The following is a 19,715-nucleotide window of genomic DNA, read 5'->3' as shown; positions in this document are numbered from 1 at the left end:
TGGGACTGTCTGAACGAAGCCGCTCAGTCACAATTTTTTTTTTCTTGTAGGATATCACGAATTCCTTGCCATTTCATCCTCGAAAACTTCACCTTTCTGATTGCTTCTTGTTGGAAAAAGAAAATCAAGTCTAAATTCAACAACAAGAGACTTTTTGACCTTTTTCTTTCGTCTTTTTTGTGCTCAAAAATCAAATTGAAAAAAAAAATCAGTCAAATTTCTTGCGTGATTGAGCATTTTACATTGGAACTGTCATTTATTATCGCAACATGAAGGAGCAAGTGATTGATAACACACCAAAGAAGATGTAAGCAGCGTGGATCATTACAAGAAAGAAAAGTGTATGCTAACCTGTTGATGATTAGTCGCTACATCCAATTTGGTGTTCTGTCACCTCAGAACATGGTGAAAATTGCAGAATTCGAAATTACGCAGAGAGATCTGTACATGCCTGAGAGTCGTACGCCCATCAAAGGTGGTGTGTTGGATTTGAGATTGGTAATTAGCGCCAGATACCGCAGCAGCAGCAGCAGCCACTAATTCATTGATATCAACAGGGTACAACCATGAAAGATGCAACATGTGAGACTTGTGGACAGAAAATGCAAGAGTGTGCTGGTCATTGGGGCTACATCAAACTGGTCTTGCCCATCTTTCACATTGGTTATTTCAGACCTGTCATTAACATTTTGCAAGAGATTTGTAAGGTATGTTTTAAAGAGTCTGGTGCAGAATGACCAGGCAATGATTGACTCTCCCTTTCTCTCCATTAGACCTGTAGTCGTGTCATGTTGGATGAATCAGATCGCCGTATGTATTTGAGACGATTGAGAGCACCTGGTTTGGATAATTTGCAGCGAAATCGAATCATCAAGCAAGTCAACGAAAAGTGTAAAAAGGTGACCTACTGTCCTCACTGTAACGCTGTTAATGGTGTCGTCAAGAAGGTTGGACCTATGAAGATCACACACGATAAATACCGTTTAAAGCGAGTCGATGCCGAAGCAGAGCAATTTAGAAAGACATTCGAAGCAGCAGCAGCATCTATGCCAGAAATCAAGCCTCATATCAGCAAAGCTCAGGACGATTTGAACCCTTTGCGAGTATTGAGACTATTCCAGCGCATCTCACCTGAAGATTGTGAACTGTTGGGATTAAGTGAGGAGCACGGCAGACCAGAGTGGTATATTTGGCAGTACCTTCCTATCCCTCCCTCGTGTGTCCGTCCCTCCGTTCTGCAAGACGACAACAGCAGTAACGAAGACGATTTGACAGCCAAACTTACTGAAATCATCTTCACCAATGCCATTATTCGTGCTGGTCTGGAAAGAGGTGTTACAGTCATGAATCTGATGGAACAATGGGAGTTTTTGCAACTAGCAGCAGCCCTGTACATCAACAGTGAATTGCCTGGTGTGCCCAACGCCAACTCTGGTAAACCCAGCCGTGGTCTCTGCCAACGTTTGAAGGGTAAACAAGGTCGTTTCAGAGGTAACTTGTCTGGTAAACGTGTGGATTTCTCGGGCCGTACTGTTATTTCGCCTGATCCCAATATGCGTATCGATCAAGTCGCTGTGCCTGAACGTGTTGCCAAAGTGCTTACTTTTCCCGAACGAGTTAACAGACACAATATCCACAAATTGCGCCAAAATGTTATCAATGGTCCATTCGTGCATCCAGGTGCTAATTTCGTGCAAGGCTCCAATGGCTTCAAGAGGTTTCTCAAGTTTGGTAATCGACAAGAGATTGCTGCTGATTTGCAAATTGGTGATCTAGTCGAGCGTCATTTATCAGACAATGATGTCGTCCTGTTTAACCGTCAGCCCTCACTTCACAGATTGTCCATCATGGCCCATTTTGCTAAAGTCATGCCCTGGAGAACCTTCCGTTTCAACGAATGTGTTTGCTCGCCTTACAATGCCGATTTTGATGGTGATGAAATGAACATGCACTTGCCTCAAACGCAAGAAGCGAAGGCCGAAGCTATTGAGTTGATGGGTGTCAAGAACAACTTGGTCACACCTCGAAACGGTGAACCATTAATTGCAGCTACTCAAGATTTCATTACAGCATCCTACCTGTTATCTCATAAGGATACCTTCTATACCCGCGGTGAATTCACTCAAGCTTGTACCATGATGGGAGACGGTGAGATGAAGATTGACCTGCCTCCTCCAGTGATTTGGAAACCTCAACGTTTGTGGACTGGTAAGCAGGTGTTCAATGTCCTCTTTAGACCCAACAAGGAGAGCAAGGTCTTGTTGAACGTGGAAGCCAAGAACAAGTCTTTTATCAAGGAAGAAGGTCGTCTGCCTGACATGTGTCCCAACGATGGCTGGCTTGTGGTGCAAAACAGTGAGATCATGTGTGGTCTTGTGGACAAGGCTGTGGTTGGTGATGGTAACAAGAACTCAGTCTTTTATGTCATTTTGCGTGATTATGGACCTATTGAAGCTGCGAAATGTATGAATCGTTTGGCTAAGCTCTGTGCCAGATGGCTCGCAAACCGTGGTTTCTCTATCGGTATCAGTGATGTAACTCCTGGTGAACGTTTGAGCAAGATTAAGCTTCAGCAAGTAACAGCTGCCTATGCCAAGTGTGATGATATTATCAAAGATTACAACAATGGTCAACTGGAGAATATGGCTGGTTGTAACGAAGAAGAGACCATGGAGTCAATGGTATCTGGTATTTTGTCCGATGTGCGTGGTAACCTGGGTAAGGTCTGTATGGATGAATTGAACATGTACAATTCTCCCAGTATCATGGCCCGTTGTGGTTCAAAGGGTTCTCAAATCAATGTGTCTCAAATGGTTGCTTGTGTCGGTCAACAAATTATCAGTGGTAGTCGTATTCCTAACGGCTTCCAGGATCGTTCCTTGCCTCATTTCTTGAAGCACTCCAAGAGTCCTCCAGCCAAGGGTTTCGTCAGAAACAGTTTCTACACAGGCCTTAGTCCTACTGAATTTTTGTTCCACGCTATTTCAGGTCGTGAAGGTTTGGTCGATACTGCTGTCAAGACTGCAGAAACTGGTTATATGGCTAGACGTTTGATGAAGGCCTTCGAAGATTTAGTGACTCATTACGATCTCTCTGTGCGTAACTCTGAAGGTGCTATGCTCCAATTCTGTTATGGTGCTGATGGCTTGGATCCTATGACCATTGAAGGTGATGGTATTCCTGTTGAATTTGCTCGTAACTTGCGCCACGTCAAGGAAATCACACCTCCCAAGCAAGACAGAGGCCTCTTGCCCTGGGAAATCAATTTCTTTGCCGAGAAGGAAACTCAAAAGGAGATCTGGCAAAAGAACTGCATGCCTACATTTATTGAAATGGTGCTCAACTTTGTCAATGATAAGATGGCTGGTAAATTGGCCAAGATTAGAAGGGCCCATGGCTTGCAATCTGGTTTGGCCATGCCTGATGAAGATTACATGGATATGGACATTGATGAAGACGAAGATGAGGTTGTGAAGAATGTGGTGCGTAATCTGTTTGTCGTTACTGAACGCCAATTGCGCGATTACCTTGGTGTCTGTCTCTCTAAATACCTCAAAGCAAAGATCGAACCTGGTACTGCTGTGGGTGCTATTGGTGCTCAATCCATTGGTGAACCTGGTACTCAAATGACATTGAAGACTTTCCATTTTGCTGGTGTTGCTAGTATGAATATTACTCTTGGTGTGCCTCGTATCAAGGAAATTATTAATGCTGCTAAGGTGATCTCCACCCCCATTATCAAGTGTGAGCTCCACTCCAACAGGGATGTCAGAGCTGCTCGTGTTGTAAAGGGGCGTCTGGAAAAGACAACGCTTGGTGATGTGGCCATGTATATGGATGAAGTTTATGAACCCAATGAAGCCTATATTTTGCTGCGTATCGATTTAGATGCTATCAACAGATTACAATTGGAGACTAACCTTCATCAAATTGCTCATGCTATTAAAACTGCGCCCAAGTTAAAGATGGGTCAATTGGTAAGTACATACTTGTAGAGAGAGAGAGAGAGAGAGGCAATTGATTAACACCGATTTACATAGGATGTTCAAACAAGCAGGCCTGACATTATTCGTGTCTACGTTCATGCTAAACAAGATGAATCTATGTACTATAGTTTGAAGGCCTTGAAGCGTGTGTTGTCTAATGTCGTTATCACTGGTTTGCCGTCTGTTGTTCGTGCCGTTATCAGTGAAAAAGAAGGTGGCAAGGGTGCCAAGCAACTGTTGGTTGAAGGTTACGGTTTGCTTGAAGTCATGACAACTGATGGTATTATTGGTAAAGACACTACATCCAATCACATTATGGAAGTTGCTCAAGTATTGGGTATCGAAGCTGCAAGGTAAGACAACACTATATCTTCCTCAATATCTCCATTGTATTCATTCGTTTCTCTGTATAGAAACACCATTATCAATGAAATTCAAATGACAATGTCCTCTCACGGTATGACCATTGATCATCGCCACGTTTTCTTATTAGGTGATATCATGACGAGTAAGGGTGAAGTGCTTGGTATCACTCGTTTCGGTATCTCCAAGATGAAGGACAGTGTACTCAGTATTGCATCCTTTGAAAAGACAACCGATCACTTGTTTGAAGCTGCTTTATATTCCAAGAAGGATGGTATTGTGGGTGTTTCTGAACAAATTATTATGGGTATCCCCATGTCCATTGGTACTGGTTTATTCAAATTGATCCATAAATCAATGAAAAACAACATTTCTTCCCCTAGACCTCTTTTATTTGATCTTTAAAAGATCACCTTCATGCAACACTTTTCAAAAATATATAATTACATGTATAAAATTCTATTTCAATAAATTCTTCATTTACAACAACAAAAGCGAATCAAAATGACCTGTATGGACATATCCTGTATCATCTTATTCAGACAATTGAAGAATTATCATGTTGAAGCGTCTTCATTTCTGCTGTCAACACGAGCTACAGCATCCAGGGTGACAGAAGCACAGCTATCCACTTCAAATCATGCAGACGCTGGAGATCCACTCGATCTACGTACACTACAAACCAGAGTTTAGCAAAAATATATCGTCGCCTGCAGGATTTGAACCTGCGCACGCAGAGCGTATATGATTTCTAGTCATACTCCTTAACCACTCGGACAAAGCGACTTGATATGATTGATAAATATCAAGCTCTCTATAATGATTACCTTGGTAGTTGGTAATCAAGATATAAGTATTGTTGTGTGGAAAGGAAGACTGTAAGAACTATCCCAATAATTATGAGAGATGAATTTAAGGGTTCTTTAGGTTTGTTCGTACTAGATTGGCACTAGTAACTAAACTCCAGATTAGAATAAGAAGAAAAAAATGGATGATGTTTATTAAGATGCAATTCAAAATACTATTTATATATGTCATTGTTCTATTGTTATTCTCCTGTCAGGCTCAATTCAGATCCGAATGTCAGTGCCCTGATCAAATGTAACCCCAAATTGGATTGCCTTCAATTTAACGTCAATTTCATGTACCCGCGTTCTTGAGTCGATCCTATCGTTTAAAATAGTAACACTCCAATTCCATTGTTGTAATTCCACTTGAATCTTGCATCGATTCGACATTAATTGGTTTGCATCTATCCTGAGTCAAAGTCCAGAGTCAAATCCACATTTCGAAATAGTAATGCTTGGCTATTAGCGCGCAATCTCATTTAGATCCCTGACTAATTCATCGATTCAACATTATCGGCTCTAAATACTGATTAGATTTCGGCTAAACTTGACAAGAAGCACCACGATCAAACGAATATGTAACAACAACAAAATAGAAGCGACACCAATTGAGTAAGCACCAACATTGATTAGCAATACACCAAATAGAGACCACATCGACTAGAATAACAGTATCAACGCACCATCAAGAGATAACATACAGTTTTACAACAATTATATGAGTGTGTCAATGCACCAGAACACCACACCAACGAGGAGTAACCCTTCAAGTAAGACATAGTAGATAAGTTAGAGAATTATACCTTGAATCCACCACATTGCGCCTTTTCCATAAACGGTATATTGCCTTTTTAGGAAATCGAGATAGAGCCAAGTAACCAAGAGAAAGATACACACGTATCATGATTTTTGTCAAATGCTAATATATAGAGGTAGTATATGCAATCTGAGATCTGAGATATAAATTGAAGTAGATATAGAGAGTGTGCAGGAAGATGTTATAGCCTTTTAGTTGAATGGATAAAAAGGTGCTTTATTAATATTAGATTTGAACATTGATTTTATCCAATATAGTTTGTGTAATGTTGTGCGCTATCCAGGTTAATCGCTGTTTAATGTTCCTGGTAGCTGGCGCTCTAGGTTTAAACCTGCGCTTCTTATTCTTGTTTGTGTTTAGTCTGTCAATGATATCCTGCAGATCTAAATCACTGTCAGAATACCCTTCAACCCTGACAGATTTTGATACGTGTGTATCTTTCTCTTGGTTACTTGGCTCTATCTCGATTTCCTAAAAAGGCAATATACCGTATATGGGAAAGACGCAAGGTGGTGTGTTAAGCACAAAGAATAAAAGGATTATTATTTGTAGCTTATAAGAAATGTTCGATATTATAAAAACAAGAAAAGACTTATTTGAATAAGATCAGACACAAAAACTAAAGATTTATTGATGAAGACAAGAGTTATTCTATTTATACTAAGTTCTGAATGCCAAAGTAGCAATTTATCTTGTACAACGCTTATCACATCTGGTGAACCTCAGTATTTAGATAGCTGAGATGCACTTCACTTATCATAGCTTGTCCATGTTGTTGCACAACACAGACATATCTACCCATCAAGAATACCTTAATCTTTATAGACAGTTGTAGCCCTTCTGGCACAACACCGTTACCGCGCCCTCTCAACAAATGGTGGAAAAGCTGGGCGTGCTCACAGACAAGAATACCATCAACTCACAGTTGAGCACAGAACACAGAAAATAAATAGGTAAAGCCTAGCAAACATGACAATCGAAGAGTCTGGCACTGGCCAGTCTGATGCCCCTCTGTCTACCTCTTCTTCGAATACTTCTTCTGTCTTCTCCGCAGAAATGTCAATTCCAAATCAACAAGTTGTCATTGTCACAGGTGAAAGCAATGTGAAACCTGCTCCCAAGTTCCATGGCTCTGGATTCTCAGTGGAGGAGGATCCCCTTCAATTCCTGGAAGATTTCAAAGAGGCAGCTTCTTGGAATAACTAGACGAATGGTATTAGATTGAAGGAGCTATTTAGGCGATGTTTGCAAGGTTTTGCTCGTGGATAGTTTGACGCTGATGTTAAGAGTCAGGCTGCTGGTTATAAAACAGGAAGCTTTCCTTTTGATTCTGAGGACAGATATCAGGAATCCGTTGTATCCAAGTTCAAGGCTAGATTTGTTACTCCTTTCTGGTTTGCTAGGTATGAGGACCTATACGACAATAGACGCCAAGGCATTTCAGAAAGCTCGGTGCAGTATATTCTATGCAAGACGGCATTATATCACAAGGCAAATGCTAAGGGAACGTTGGAAACGTCTAAAAAGGAAACAGTCCAGAATCTCCGAAAAGGGATATTGCCACATCTTCAAAGGAAGTGTTTCAAATAAGAATTTAGTTCTTACACGCCAAAAGCCCATCAAGAGCTGAACACGATTGAGAAGTTGCCGACCCTGTTAGAATGGGTAGAATTTTCTCAAGACCTTACTCCTGTCGCAGCTCCCACGTCTCTGGTCACTCCTGCAAAGGCCGTCGCTGTGGTGAACACTGTCCAAGGAAACCCTGGCCTGCATCTTTTTGATTTATCACTCTATTTGCAGATAGCGAAACAGCAAAGAGAGAATGTTCGGATGTTTGATCGGTTTGATCAAAAATGGATCTTACATCTCGGATTAAGTTGGATTGGAATATATGTAATAGGCTATATAGCATTAAATGAATTAAAGCCATATTAATAAATGTTATCCACTTGATTCTCTCTACAATCATCATTATCGCATTTACATTCACAGTAACACAGATATGACAACAGACCAAATCAAGTGTAACTGATATCAACAATGTAAAAATAAGAAGGAAAGATAAGTTGTTTATTTTCAATGTCTTGGATGGGCTATTTATATTATATTTAGAAAGTTGGAAAGGATAGAATTTGTTTAGATTGGCACTGATATATATTGTTTGTGGTTGTAAATATCTTTTAGAGGGATGGAATGTGTAGGGTGGTGAATTGAAAAAAGAGGAATGTTGAATTGCAGCTAGTCTTGGATTATGGTGTACTGAAAGTGCATGCTTCTATTGTAGGGCGAGGAGGTGAATTCAAATTGCGAGCTGTCAACAAGACTCGTCCATCAACTTGACCATGATCACCTCCTCAAACCTATCAATAGAAGCAATACTTTCAGTAACCGACATGACTCAAGACTAACCTTCAGTAACAGGAAATAAAAAGCTATTTTTTTTACCGTGTCAATAGATAATAAGTTGTCCAACAGCTCTGTATATTTGGAGTCAAACGCTTTTGAAAAACTTGAAAACGAACTACGTGTTAGATAATATATAAATCCGTTTGAATCCATTTTCAACCACGTTCAAGTAGCAAATAATCGAATAACTCCTTCTGATATTTTATTCGGCAACAGCTCCTCATCTCCATTTCTGTGACGACTACATACCATATACAGCATAGAGATACTACATAACACACTGAATCCAACCAGTTATACTTTCCCCCAAATCAATTCCGTATAAACACATCCTCTATTATTATATTAGTTGCATAGACATATTAACTTCTGCGAATGGAAGGACTCAGCCCATAAGTTAACAGACACTGGAAATGCTATCTTTAGGCGGGAGAATATACATACTTTAAATTGGAAAAATTATTAATCTTGAATAAAGCAAGCTACAGTTGTCTAGTCTTGACAACAAGGTTTTTCAACATGTCAGGTATCCATTGATAACTTAAAACCAGCAAGTTAATATGGCCCTTTTCGCACGCTCCGATTTTAAAAACGTTTTCCCAAATTCATAGATACGAGGTATACACATGCGGAAGCTTAACGGAGATTCAATTTCTATTGTTCTGAATGATGATCCATAGGATTCTGAAATCTATTGACCTTAAAATTACGCGTTTCTTGATAGTAACCACCCCTTCAAACTTATATGAAACTTGTAGAGAATTGCAAGAAGAATACAATGGGTATTTATTTCAAGTCTCTAGTGTACATTGTTCACTTGATATTTAATGAGATACATTTTGCCATTTTTTTACTGTTTTCTAAGAATTAATCAGTATCTGTCATCAAAACATTCTATTAAGCATTACTAAACATTGTAAACCAAAAAATTTCCTATCGAATGAGCTATTGCTTGAAGCTCTGGCATGACTCTATCATGAGATATTGAAAATCTTGTCCTGATCAAAAAATCATTACCAGATTTTTTGCTTGCTATCACAGGCAGATTTTGAAGAAAAATCCATGATTTTGCATGATACTCTTTTTTGACCATATCTCGACAAATACTCACTGGATTCGCACAAAGCAAAGACCATTCGATAGCTCTACGTTATATCCATTATAATATAAAAATCTTAAGTACCAGATGTACGTTCCTTTCATAAATTTGCTCAAAATCATATATTTTATGAGCTACAAGCAGGGGATATTCAACTTTTTTTATTTATTTATCTATAATAACCATACCATTGTATAGAAGATTGAAGAAGAAACAGACGCTAATAAGCTTGAACCTTTCGTTCACTTAGTAAAATCCAGAGGTATGGCCCTTTGAAAATCGGTCATTTAGAACATTTTCCGTCATTACTCATTCACATTACCATCAATAACCCCACATCAAACATGCCCTACTCAATCAAAGTATCCTCTACAACTCTTACTACACATACATTCCACATTCATATAGTAATTTAAAAAGTTTTACTAGCAGCATCTATTCAAAATAAACTATTTTCTAAATCCATCCGCCCTTTTCTCAACAACCAGACTACCTACGCGAATTTCAATTGCACCATCATTTAGAGAGCGGGTGTTCAAATTGACCAAAATTCTCCGAAATCGGAGACCGAAAATTAGTCTCGGACTTAGAAGTGCCAGTGAGCTGTGTCAATTGGCAGGGAAAAACTATGCGTGTATTAGAAATTCAGTTACAATTTATAGTGTAGGAATGTAATGAAGCTTGATATGACTGATGGCTCTCCAGGAACGTGATTTGTAACGTAACTTATATATCTATCTGATGTCCGGATCTAGGTGCATCATTGCTAATATATGAAGTGTTTCAATCTTCTTGATGACTCGTAAAACGAAACCAGGAAGATCGATCCGTTTAACTTCACGTGCATTTTTCTCTACGCAAGTCTGATGATGATTGATTTACAATGGAGTTTTTATTGTATGAGAGAAATGTAAGAGTCATATGATGGTAGGTAAGCTACATGCTAGTTGATATTACATGTAATCCTGCTCACAGTTTTGCGAAGGTACTCAGTATGTAATTTGCATTATAGGATCCTGCAACTTTATTATACAAAGACTTCAAAACATTTGATTAATCTTGATGGTCAGCCACAGGCATCAGTTTGTCAAATATTCTCTTATAATGTGGATGTAGAGCAGCCTTGTAATTTGGATAACAGCTTAATTCCATGTTGAAGTCTAGGAAATATTCGATTAGATAAAGTCTCCTTTGACGCATTAAGCGGATCGTCGTTACCAAAGTTGTTATTTGGGTCGCATGAGCATCTTATTCGAAATGCATCGCCCACTGGGCAATGCGTATAGGATGTATGCCGATAGCCTATATCATTAAAAAAATGAAATTCGCTCTTTTTCAACAGTATTGCCGCAGCGATCGAATGGACTGGTGCATCGCCCCATCTGTTGCAGTGTACGAGCGTTATTTATAGTTGCGTGATGTAGGTGTATAATAAGACACATACCTCTCGTAAAAAAACCCTCCAGATCTATCGAGATACTCAAACAGCTTCAAGTATGCTTCAGACCGCCATAAAGACAGATCACCAACCTCAAAGTTCGACCAGAAATGGCAGGTGTTGTAAGATTGACCATCGTCGTTGGTGACAAAGTTGATTAGGGATTCGTTTCGAGAGGGTAGTTGCTTGGCAATATCAGGGTATTCGTCTAGAAAGCTCATTACTGTTTTCCATAAAGTAGGTACTGTTTCAATGTGCTCTTTGTAGGCAATAGTGAAGCCTGAAATCCAGTTAATACTTGTACAGAACAACATCTGATGAACATTACCGTATTTTTTCTTATTGTCTCTCATGAACCTAAACACATCGTAATCAATTTGGCAGTAGTAGTCAACGTAGGGTTCTAATCTCCAATAGTAATCAAACTCGTCCAGCAATGGATGTCTGAAAAAGAATCCACTTTGAAATCTGATTACAAAAAACGGTGTCAGATGCGCATTGTACTTTATGCTGTAACACAAACCTGCACATATGTCTATAAGATTCGCTCGATGCATAAGGTATTCCAAGCTCTGTCATCGATTTTCGACATTCTGCAGCATATTCTTGATCAATGAAATCAGGATATCCCCACATGGTGGAATTCAACAGGCCAAATAAGACACGGGCTTTGGTCAAGCTTGCAACTGTTGATTTGAAATGATTTGTGAATGGTTCATCATTCAAAAACACGTAGGGATAATCGAATTTGGAATTGAACGTATCTTCAATCTGTGCCATAGTTGAAGCGATGCCATCTAGTTCACTATTACGGATGAGGATTACATAGCAACCTTTGACTTTATGTGCATGTCGATGCAGTGACAATGCAGTCGACTCGGTAGCTGTTTGATGTGTACTCTTGGCCAGTGGTTTATTGCTGCTGAAAGTGGTTATTGCTGCAACAAACAATAGGACTACGCAGCCTATTATGATGGAAAATATTTGCTTTCTAATTGCTAATCGCATCATAGCTGCATATTGTAAGAGAAAGAAAGCAAATTGTTGAGTAAAACTAAAAAATCTTGATAAAAGAGTCATCCTCCAGGTTTCATTTTTCTACCTAATTTAGCGTTAATGTCAAAGTGTGTGATCATCTCAAACTTAAAAGTTTTGCTTCAATGGAGATTGTATCAAGATCCATTGCAGATCAGTAGAGTAGTGGCAATCAACTATATGCCGATTGATTTGATTATGCCTCTAAATTCACCTTTGGAAGTTCATAAACTGTCTCTGCTGCGATTCGCTACTAGACAGTAATCATCAGATCAGACATGCCCCTCTTAAAAATTGACTCAATTTCATATAAAACATGAAATTCAGTGGTAAACCTCATGGCATTTTCAATGGTGGTTGTATCTGGTGAGACATTTCAAAGACAATGAACGTCTCATACGTGTCTTATATGAAGCAATGTCAAGAGGAAGCACGAGTTCAATGATAAATATCATTGCCCATTTGAGGCACCGCGTACAAATTTTTTCGACCGCATTGTAATTTAGTGGGTTCGCCTGCAATTTCCATATTCAATTTATATTTCAAACGTTTTCATTCCCTTTTTTTTTTTTTTTTTTACAGTCTGTTCAAAGTAGGTTGTAGAATATGTCACAAACACATCGACAACAGCAGTGGGGCGTTACAGCTCCTATATCTCTTGACTTGCCAACAGAACACGAGATAAAACTGACTGAAGATCTCGTAAAGACTCTGCACAATTATGGGCTATTTGAGAGTGAAAAAGAGGCTCAAAAAAGGTAAGAAAGAAATGAGGATATCGATCTCTTCATGACAAAGCTTCAGTTGCTAAGCGTACCATGTATACATAGGATAACTGTGTTGAACAAGCTGAATTTCATGGTCAAAGACTTTGTCTACCGCGTTGGCATCAAGCAAGGATTATTAGAACAACAAGCAAAGAGTGCCGGAGGAAAGATATTCACTTTTGGTAGTTATAAATTGGGTGTACATAATACGGGTATTCATCAAAATCATAATCGCAAGCCAGACAATGTAGTTAACCATCTCAATTAGGGGCTGATATTGATACCTTGTGCGTGGTCCCTAAACATGTCGAGCGAGAACACTTTTTCACCATCATGTACACCATGCTCAGCGAACGACCTGAAGTGACCGAATTAACAGTAAGTTTGGATGCTCCAATTGCCAATTGAAGAAAGAGACTCTTGCTCACTCCAATTGTCTAGTCTGTAGTCGATGCGTATGTGCCAGTCATCAAAATGCGCTTTTCTGGGATTCCTGTAAGTAAACTGTTGAATCAATCACACAAGTGTGCATGATGGCTCATGCTCTACATGATTGAATAGATTGATTTTGTCTGTGCAAGATTATCCATTGCAGCTGTGCCCGATGATCTCGACTTGTCTGACAATAGTTTGCTTTTGGGATTGGATGAACGATGCATTCGTAGCTTGAACGGCTCTCGTGTGACAGATGAGATTCTACGACTTGTGCCTAGCGTACCAGTGTTTCGACTTGCATTACGAACGATCAAACTGTGGGCAAAGAAGAGAGCAATCTATTCAAACATCATGGGATTTTTGGGCGGTGTTGCTTGGGCCATGTTAGTCGCTAGAGTGTGTCAAATGTACCCAAATGCCTGCGCTGCTTCGATCGTCAGTAGATTTTTTCGTATAATGTATCAATGGGGATGGCCACAACCAATATTACTGAAACCAATGGAGGAGGGGCCGCTTCCAGCCAGACAATGGAACCCTAATGTAAGTGTGCATAGTCTGAAATGCCATTGTGTCCAAGTTAATCACTGTAGTGCAGTTATTTCCAGCTGACAAAAGCCATCGCATGCCCATCATCACACCAGCTTATCCATCAATGTGCGCAACACACAACGTTACGGACTCGACTCGGGACATCATGCTTCACGAATTTTGCAGAACTGGAGAAATAGCAGATAAAATTATGATTGGTACAGGAAAATGGCAGGATCTATTTGAAGAGAGCGATTTTTTCCAAATCTACAACCACTATCTACAAATTGTCGTCAGTTCTTATTCTCCACAAATTCGCTTGCAATGGTCTGGACTAGTGGAATCTCGATTGCGTCAATTAGTGTCGAAATTGGAATTAGTTGATCTACTACAAATTGCCCACCCTTACATCAAAGGAATCGAAAAGGTGCACTATTGTTTTCCCGGAAAAGAAAGCTGGGATGCGGCTCATGGGAATTTCAACATTGCCGAAAGAACATTTACAGTTGATAGTTCTATGAGCGAGCAGGATCACATCAAATCAATTCCGTTTTTAACAGCTGAAGAAAAGGAATCACTCGTCCCGATTTATACCACAACTTTTTACATTGGATTGAAAGTGGAGCCTATCACAGATGAATCTCCAGGCCCTCGCAAACTGAATCTTGTTTGGCCTACATCCGAATTTCTCAAATCAGCAAAAATGTGGGACAAATATGACCAAAAGACGATGGGAATTACGATAAAGAATTTGAAGGGATCAATGTTACCTGACGAATTGGGCGGTGAGAGCAGGCAGTTGAAAAGACTACAGGCAGCAAGCAAAATGCAGCAACAGCAACACTCATCACGAACTTCACCAGTGCCACAAATAGATCCACCTTCCAATTTGGTTAATAACCAGTAGATCAGCCAAATTAAAGATGAAAGAAAAAAATATCAGGGGAGCAGGTATCCTTCTTTCCATGTTTTATATAGTTCAAAAGTCAACTTTTTGCTGCATTTTTCAAGCTTAGAGCAGTAATATTCACATCATATCAAACAATCTACAAATACCTTTTTTTTTTTTTTTTTTTTTTTTTTTTTTTTTCCCTCAAACTCTAACATCTTTACATTCCTTTACCCTTGCTTCTTTTTTCTATTGTATATATACATATATTAATTCGCTATAATATGTTTCTTTATTAATATTAAATATCTATCTGTGAATAACATTGTCATATTATTACTTGCAGATCATCAACGAGATGCAGGCCAAATGAGCTGTCATTTCATTGTTAATCACATGTATAAACAGATAATTGGAGTCGAATCACATAACTTTTGTATTGGCCTTTAGAGTATACTTTACTCTATACACTTTTGCTCGACAATTGTCATGAACCATCTTCTGGAAACGAGTTCTTTAGCAATATCAGATATCCGGAGTTGGAATCTATATGATTCAGAAACCAACATTCAGGAACAATTGTGATTGTTCATTAACTGATTTCCACTCTAGACCTCTATCAAGAAGCCTCCATGTTAATAAACGCTTTTCAAGAACGGCCCTGCATCTCTATCAAACTAGCAAGCTGTTTGTGAGTAGATTAATTCTGTGATGAGCAATCACTACAACATCTATAAGCCAAATGACACTTTTTTGCTTGGCAAACATCATGTATGAGAAGTAGAAATGTGTCTTGGCTGCAAATGTTGGTTTTCGCGTTATTGTAGCGGCATTGCTGGAATAAGACCATTTCTCCGTTTGAAGTCCATGTTTAACTCAAAGCTGGATGCATCTTGATATGACTTAGGCTTCAGATATGAAAGAGATGGGAATAGCATCGCTTTCAGTAGAATATGGCAAACGAAATCAAGTAGTGTGTCAGTTTTGCATCTTGATTACTGCATCGTAGTACAAGAAATGCCTACCTGAGAACATCTTGTACTTAAATCAGAGTTAGCACTTGCGCTTGATTGATACCCAGTTACTAATTTTAACCTTTTTGTAAATTGCATGCCCTTCCTATTTTGAATTTATTTTTCTTTCTTCCTTTTCTTTCTCGCTTTCTTTTTTTTTTTTTTGCAAGCACAATACCAGCCATTAGCCGTAGATTATCCATAGTATCCAAATGGTATTGAATACTCAGTTGTCAGCTCTTTTGGTAGACTGGACAACTGCGCTTGTGAATAATGACATTGCTCAGGTACAAAAGTATCTCACCATGGAACCCGAATTACTATGGACTCCTATACCCCAGGCACTGGATAACTTTGATCATTTGGAACAAAGGCTGGTCGAATCAAACAAGCTGGGATCTACATTTCAGCCTGTAAGTGCCATCCATTTCACATGTCTCTATATGAATCAAGAAGACAGATTCAGATTATTAGCTTATTTAATTGAGGTAAGACAAGAAGAGCTGTATCGAAAAAAAACATACATCAACTGAAAACAAATAGCAATCCTCATTACATGATCTTGATACTCGTTTTTGGGGTGAGTGCAACAATTCGACCCTACATTTAGCTTGTTTCTTGGAAAACACTCAAGTTGCTCGGCTTTTGATGGATAAAGGAGTATCTGCCACTCCTTCCAATGATCTCGGTTATGTGCCAAGCGATATCACCTCGTCAGATACCATTTTACAATACCTCAGACAACAAAAGCAGCAGCAATTGTCTCGTAATCGCTCCGTTCGACCCAATTACAGCACCCCTGACAGATTCAAATTATTAAGAGAACTGGCAGAGGAGACAACAAATACAGCAGGAGAGGATCAGAAAAAACTAGAAATCAGTCTTGACCGCCAAAAGTCTGATGGCAGGTACTTTCGCAAGGGCAGAGTCAAGGAGACACAGCAAAAAGTATTGACAGAGGAGGAAGCTGAACTGGAGAAGCAGCGATTAAAGAGGCAGATGGAGGTTGCTCAACTTGTTAAGAAATCAGCTGTCAAGAACAACCCCTTGTTTATAAAGTTGGAAAAGAAAGCATATACATTGCCCAGTCCACCCAGCAAGTCGGCAGCCTCAGCGGTAGACAGCACTACAACCGCTGGTGCTATGGAGAATAAACAAGATCATCCACCAGAGCACCTTGCGGAGACCATTTCCGAGTCCAAGAGGAATTCCAGAGTCATCTCATCACTCAAGGTCAATTCCTATGTTTCGTCTAGTATATTTGTCCAGGCAGATGAAGATACGACCGAACCAAAATCTCCTCCTGCAATTGTCACCATGATTGATTCCTACCAAACGAGCGACGAGCAAGACGACAACAAAGCTTGTACCACTTCAACGTTGAGTGTTAATGAAACACAAACGCAAATATTCAGCACGGAGCCTGATGAATTATTGGATGATGGGCAATCTTCTCTGCCTGTTGAACAGCCTAAAATGGCAAGTGTTCTGAACCAAGAAACATCAGTAACCACAGCAACACGCAGCACAGACACAGAGGAAGAGGGAGAATCAACGGATGATGATGGCGACGATGAATCAGACGGGGAAGACTACTTTGACTCTAATACCAACAACAATGGCAATATTGTCAATTCTTCCTCCTCACTATCAAAAATCAACTACTCACCAGCAGCTGCAGACAAGAAGATTGTATACCCTGACATTCGCACCTACTACGAACATACTAAAACCGTCAAAAATGCGCCTCAACAAAACCAGCCATGTGAAAGAGACGAAGAGACAGAGGATTCTGACCAAGATGATGAGGATGATGATGACGAGGTGGAAGAGGAGGAGGAAGAGATTGTGCCTGTTCAATTTGCTACTCGGCTAGCATCACCCATCTACAAATCAGTCAAGATTCTCAATGAAGACAGACGTATTTCACCTACCTTGGACAAGGCCCATGAGACACTCTCCTTTCTGCCGCCTGAAAAACAAGTGGAGGATGTGATGGAGCAAATACAAACTTCCGCCGCCAGCAATAAAGGAGCAACATCTGTGGAACCATCACTACCAGTGCGACCCCAACGCTCTGATTTACGAAGAAGCAGCAGCACGACCAGTAACATGGGTGGCAATGCGATTGCTGCTCTCAAGCAACTGGAGAAACAAGATTCCAAAGAGATGAAGAGAATGAGTGGAAGTCAAAAAGCCGCTTGGACCATGAGCATGAGTTCCTGGGCTGCTATTCTGGACCGCGAATTCAATTTGGAAGAGTTGGATCAAGAAAAAAAGTTGAAGGAAATGCAGCGATTACACCAAGCATCCAACAAAACACAAGAACAAGTGCCACCCACACCAGACTATCTTGGAAGCGATAAAGTGGAATTATCAGATCAAGATGTGGATGCCATGCTGCGTCAGGGTTCGATGCCCAACAGCCGTACCAGCCTGGACAAGACGTTAGCAACAGACAGCACGCTCTCCCTATCATTGAACTTTACAGACTTTGAAACGCCTGTTATACCTAAAGTGGCTGTTCAAAAATCCATTTCCACCAACACATCAGCACCACAAATTGGCGAAATACCCAGGCTGAATGCATCAAGATCAGTGCGTCGAAAGCCACTTGCGTCTTCCTTGTCTGAATCCAATATCCAGCAACCACAACAGCAAAGAGTCAAGCAGTACAACATCACACTCAACAAGATGCCATTCAAAAAGCCTGGCCACGGTAAGCTGTATCTCCATGTCAACGGTATTCAAGACATTCTACTGCCTTTGCCAAAAGACCGCGCCTATGTCCGTTGCGTAGTCAGCGATGGTCGCTTTGAATACATGTCTCGGTATGAAATCCTGTCGCAAAACATCAACTTTGACTATGAGTGTGTGATTGATACACACCCAGACATGATCATCACCATCTCACTGCACGTGCGCCCTGATTATGTCATGAAGTCTCGTACACCCTTTTCTCGGTTATTCTCCAAGAAGAAAAAGAAGGAGTGCTTATCGGGCTATGTGAATAAGGAGGATGGTGCCATTGGGCAGGCTCGATTTGCTCTAGCTCACATGTTGCCTGTGTGCCAACACAACTCTTATTTGGCCGGCTTTCATTGCTTCAATGCTTGGTACTCGAGATCCTTCAAGGAGCGTCATAGACAAAAGAAGAAAAAGCGTGATCCTGATCAAGATGTCCTCAAGGTGGTGGGCAATTTCGACGTGGAAATGCTGTATTTACCAGTGGACGATTTCAACCAAAAGGTAGGTTTCTCATCAGATGGCGTATATAGGTACTTGATACTAAACCATATTGTTTGTGTAGCAGCCTTTTCCTCGTAACTTGCGTGAATGCGATGAAATCATCAAGCAGTTACATCAATCAGTGGAATCAACAACAAAAGCATCAACATCATCATCCCCATCCCCATCTGAGCGATACCATACTTTTTAACTAATAAAAATCATCCTCTCATTGTACCATCATTTTGTTGATTTATTTCTGCTGTTGGAAAGGATATCAAAATTCGTCGCCTTGATGAGCGAAAAAGTGTGTATATGCAATAACTAGAGAAATGTTTAGAGACACATGCCACTGCTTTTCCATGCTGAGATACCTACTTGTTCCATATACCAACACACCGCCTGCAATACTCATAATCATAGCAGGCACCGTAATCTACAAAACACACTTACTTAATGGTCATTTCTCATAGCATATAGTGGAGCTACTTACCACTTCAGCGTGAGCCAAGACAAATGGCAAGCCTAGATAACCATTAATCCCTCAACTTGAATCCCTTTTTTTTTTCTCTTGCACTTACAAAATCCTGTGACAATAAACATGCCAGTAATAAAATGTCCTGCATCAATAACACCACTACAGCCATGTTAACGGCACAGTTACATTGGATAGTCCACACACATACCTGTTATAATCTGACATGATATCGTCTTCTCCTGAGCATCTTCCGCATAGGGCATTAGGTAAGGGTGCTAATATATATGTAGCCACTGTATAAAAGAACGTGAGTATATCTCTCCTGTTGACTCCACTTTACTCCATCTTGTTTTACCAACTAACAAAGGCCACCAGTTACTAGAGA

General features: G+C 40.0%; 6 protein-coding genes and 1 non-coding gene across 7 annotated transcripts; 4 read left to right on the top strand and 3 right to left on the bottom strand.

The window, feature by feature from the left end:
• Positions 1–269: 269 nt before the first annotated feature.
• Positions 270–4,754, top strand: DCR2 (Phosphatase dcr2; the record flags this gene model as incomplete). Its single annotated transcript, XM_064822751.1, has 6 exons — positions 270–307; positions 366–498; positions 558–707; positions 774–3,977; positions 4,041–4,339; positions 4,400–4,754. The coding sequence occupies 6 exons, from the start codon at positions 270–272 to the stop codon at positions 4,752–4,754; spliced, it is 4,179 nt and encodes a 1,392-aa protein (XP_064679351.1).
• Positions 4,755–5,053: 299 nt separating this feature from the next.
• Positions 5,054–5,135, bottom strand: ATC70_003389. The gene has a single exon. It is a non-coding gene; the product is annotated as a tRNA-Ser (tRNA).
• A 1,848-nt stretch (positions 5,136–6,983) lies between these two features.
• Positions 6,984–7,220, top strand: arc1 (ARP2/3 actin-organizing complex subunit Sop2; the record flags this gene model as incomplete). Its single annotated transcript, XM_064822750.1, has 1 exon — positions 6,984–7,220. One exon carries the CDS (start codon positions 6,984–6,986, stop codon positions 7,218–7,220), a length of 237 nt encoding a protein of 78 aa, XP_064679350.1.
• Positions 7,221–10,572: 3,352 nt separating this feature from the next.
• On the bottom strand, positions 10,573–11,737 carry ATC70_003387 (uncharacterized protein; the record flags this gene model as incomplete). Its single annotated transcript, XM_064822749.1, has 5 exons — positions 10,573–10,679; positions 10,738–10,901; positions 10,964–11,237; positions 11,286–11,425; positions 11,481–11,737. The coding sequence occupies 5 exons, from the start codon at positions 11,735–11,737 to the stop codon at positions 10,573–10,575; spliced, it is 942 nt and encodes a 313-aa protein (XP_064679349.1).
• Positions 11,738–12,598: 861 nt separating this feature from the next.
• SHO1_3 (Transmembrane osmosensor) lies at positions 12,599–14,629 on the top strand (the record flags this gene model as incomplete). The annotated part of the gene is made up of 6 exons (XM_064822748.1): positions 12,599–12,750; positions 12,823–12,971; positions 13,028–13,137; positions 13,201–13,254; positions 13,321–13,734; positions 13,790–14,629. 6 exons carry the CDS (start codon positions 12,599–12,601, stop codon positions 14,627–14,629), a joined length of 1,719 nt encoding a protein of 572 aa, XP_064679348.1.
• Positions 14,630–15,836: 1,207 nt separating this feature from the next.
• On the top strand, positions 15,837–19,063 carry ATC70_003385 (uncharacterized protein; the record flags this gene model as incomplete). The annotated part of the gene is made up of 3 exons (XM_064822747.1): positions 15,837–16,112; positions 16,168–18,873; positions 18,935–19,063. 3 exons carry the CDS (start codon positions 15,837–15,839, stop codon positions 19,061–19,063), a joined length of 3,111 nt encoding a protein of 1,036 aa, XP_064679347.1.
• A 66-nt stretch (positions 19,064–19,129) lies between these two features.
• On the bottom strand, positions 19,130–19,555 carry ATC70_003384 (uncharacterized protein; the record flags this gene model as incomplete). Its single annotated transcript, XM_064822746.1, has 5 exons — positions 19,130–19,176; positions 19,231–19,288; positions 19,346–19,377; positions 19,434–19,489; positions 19,539–19,555. 5 exons carry the CDS (start codon positions 19,553–19,555, stop codon positions 19,130–19,132), a joined length of 210 nt encoding a protein of 69 aa, XP_064679346.1.
• Between the last annotated feature and the right edge of the window lie 160 nt (positions 19,556–19,715).

The sequence above is a fragment of the Mucor velutinosus genome (genome assembly GCF_035048745.1).
Source record: "Mucor velutinosus strain NIH1002 chromosome Unknown tig00000165, whole genome shotgun sequence".
Lineage (NCBI taxonomy): Eukaryota > Fungi > Mucoromycota > Mucoromycetes > Mucorales > Mucoraceae > Mucor > Mucor velutinosus.
Note: the sequence above shows the minus strand (reverse complement) of the source record. Positions and strands in the feature narration are given on the sequence as shown.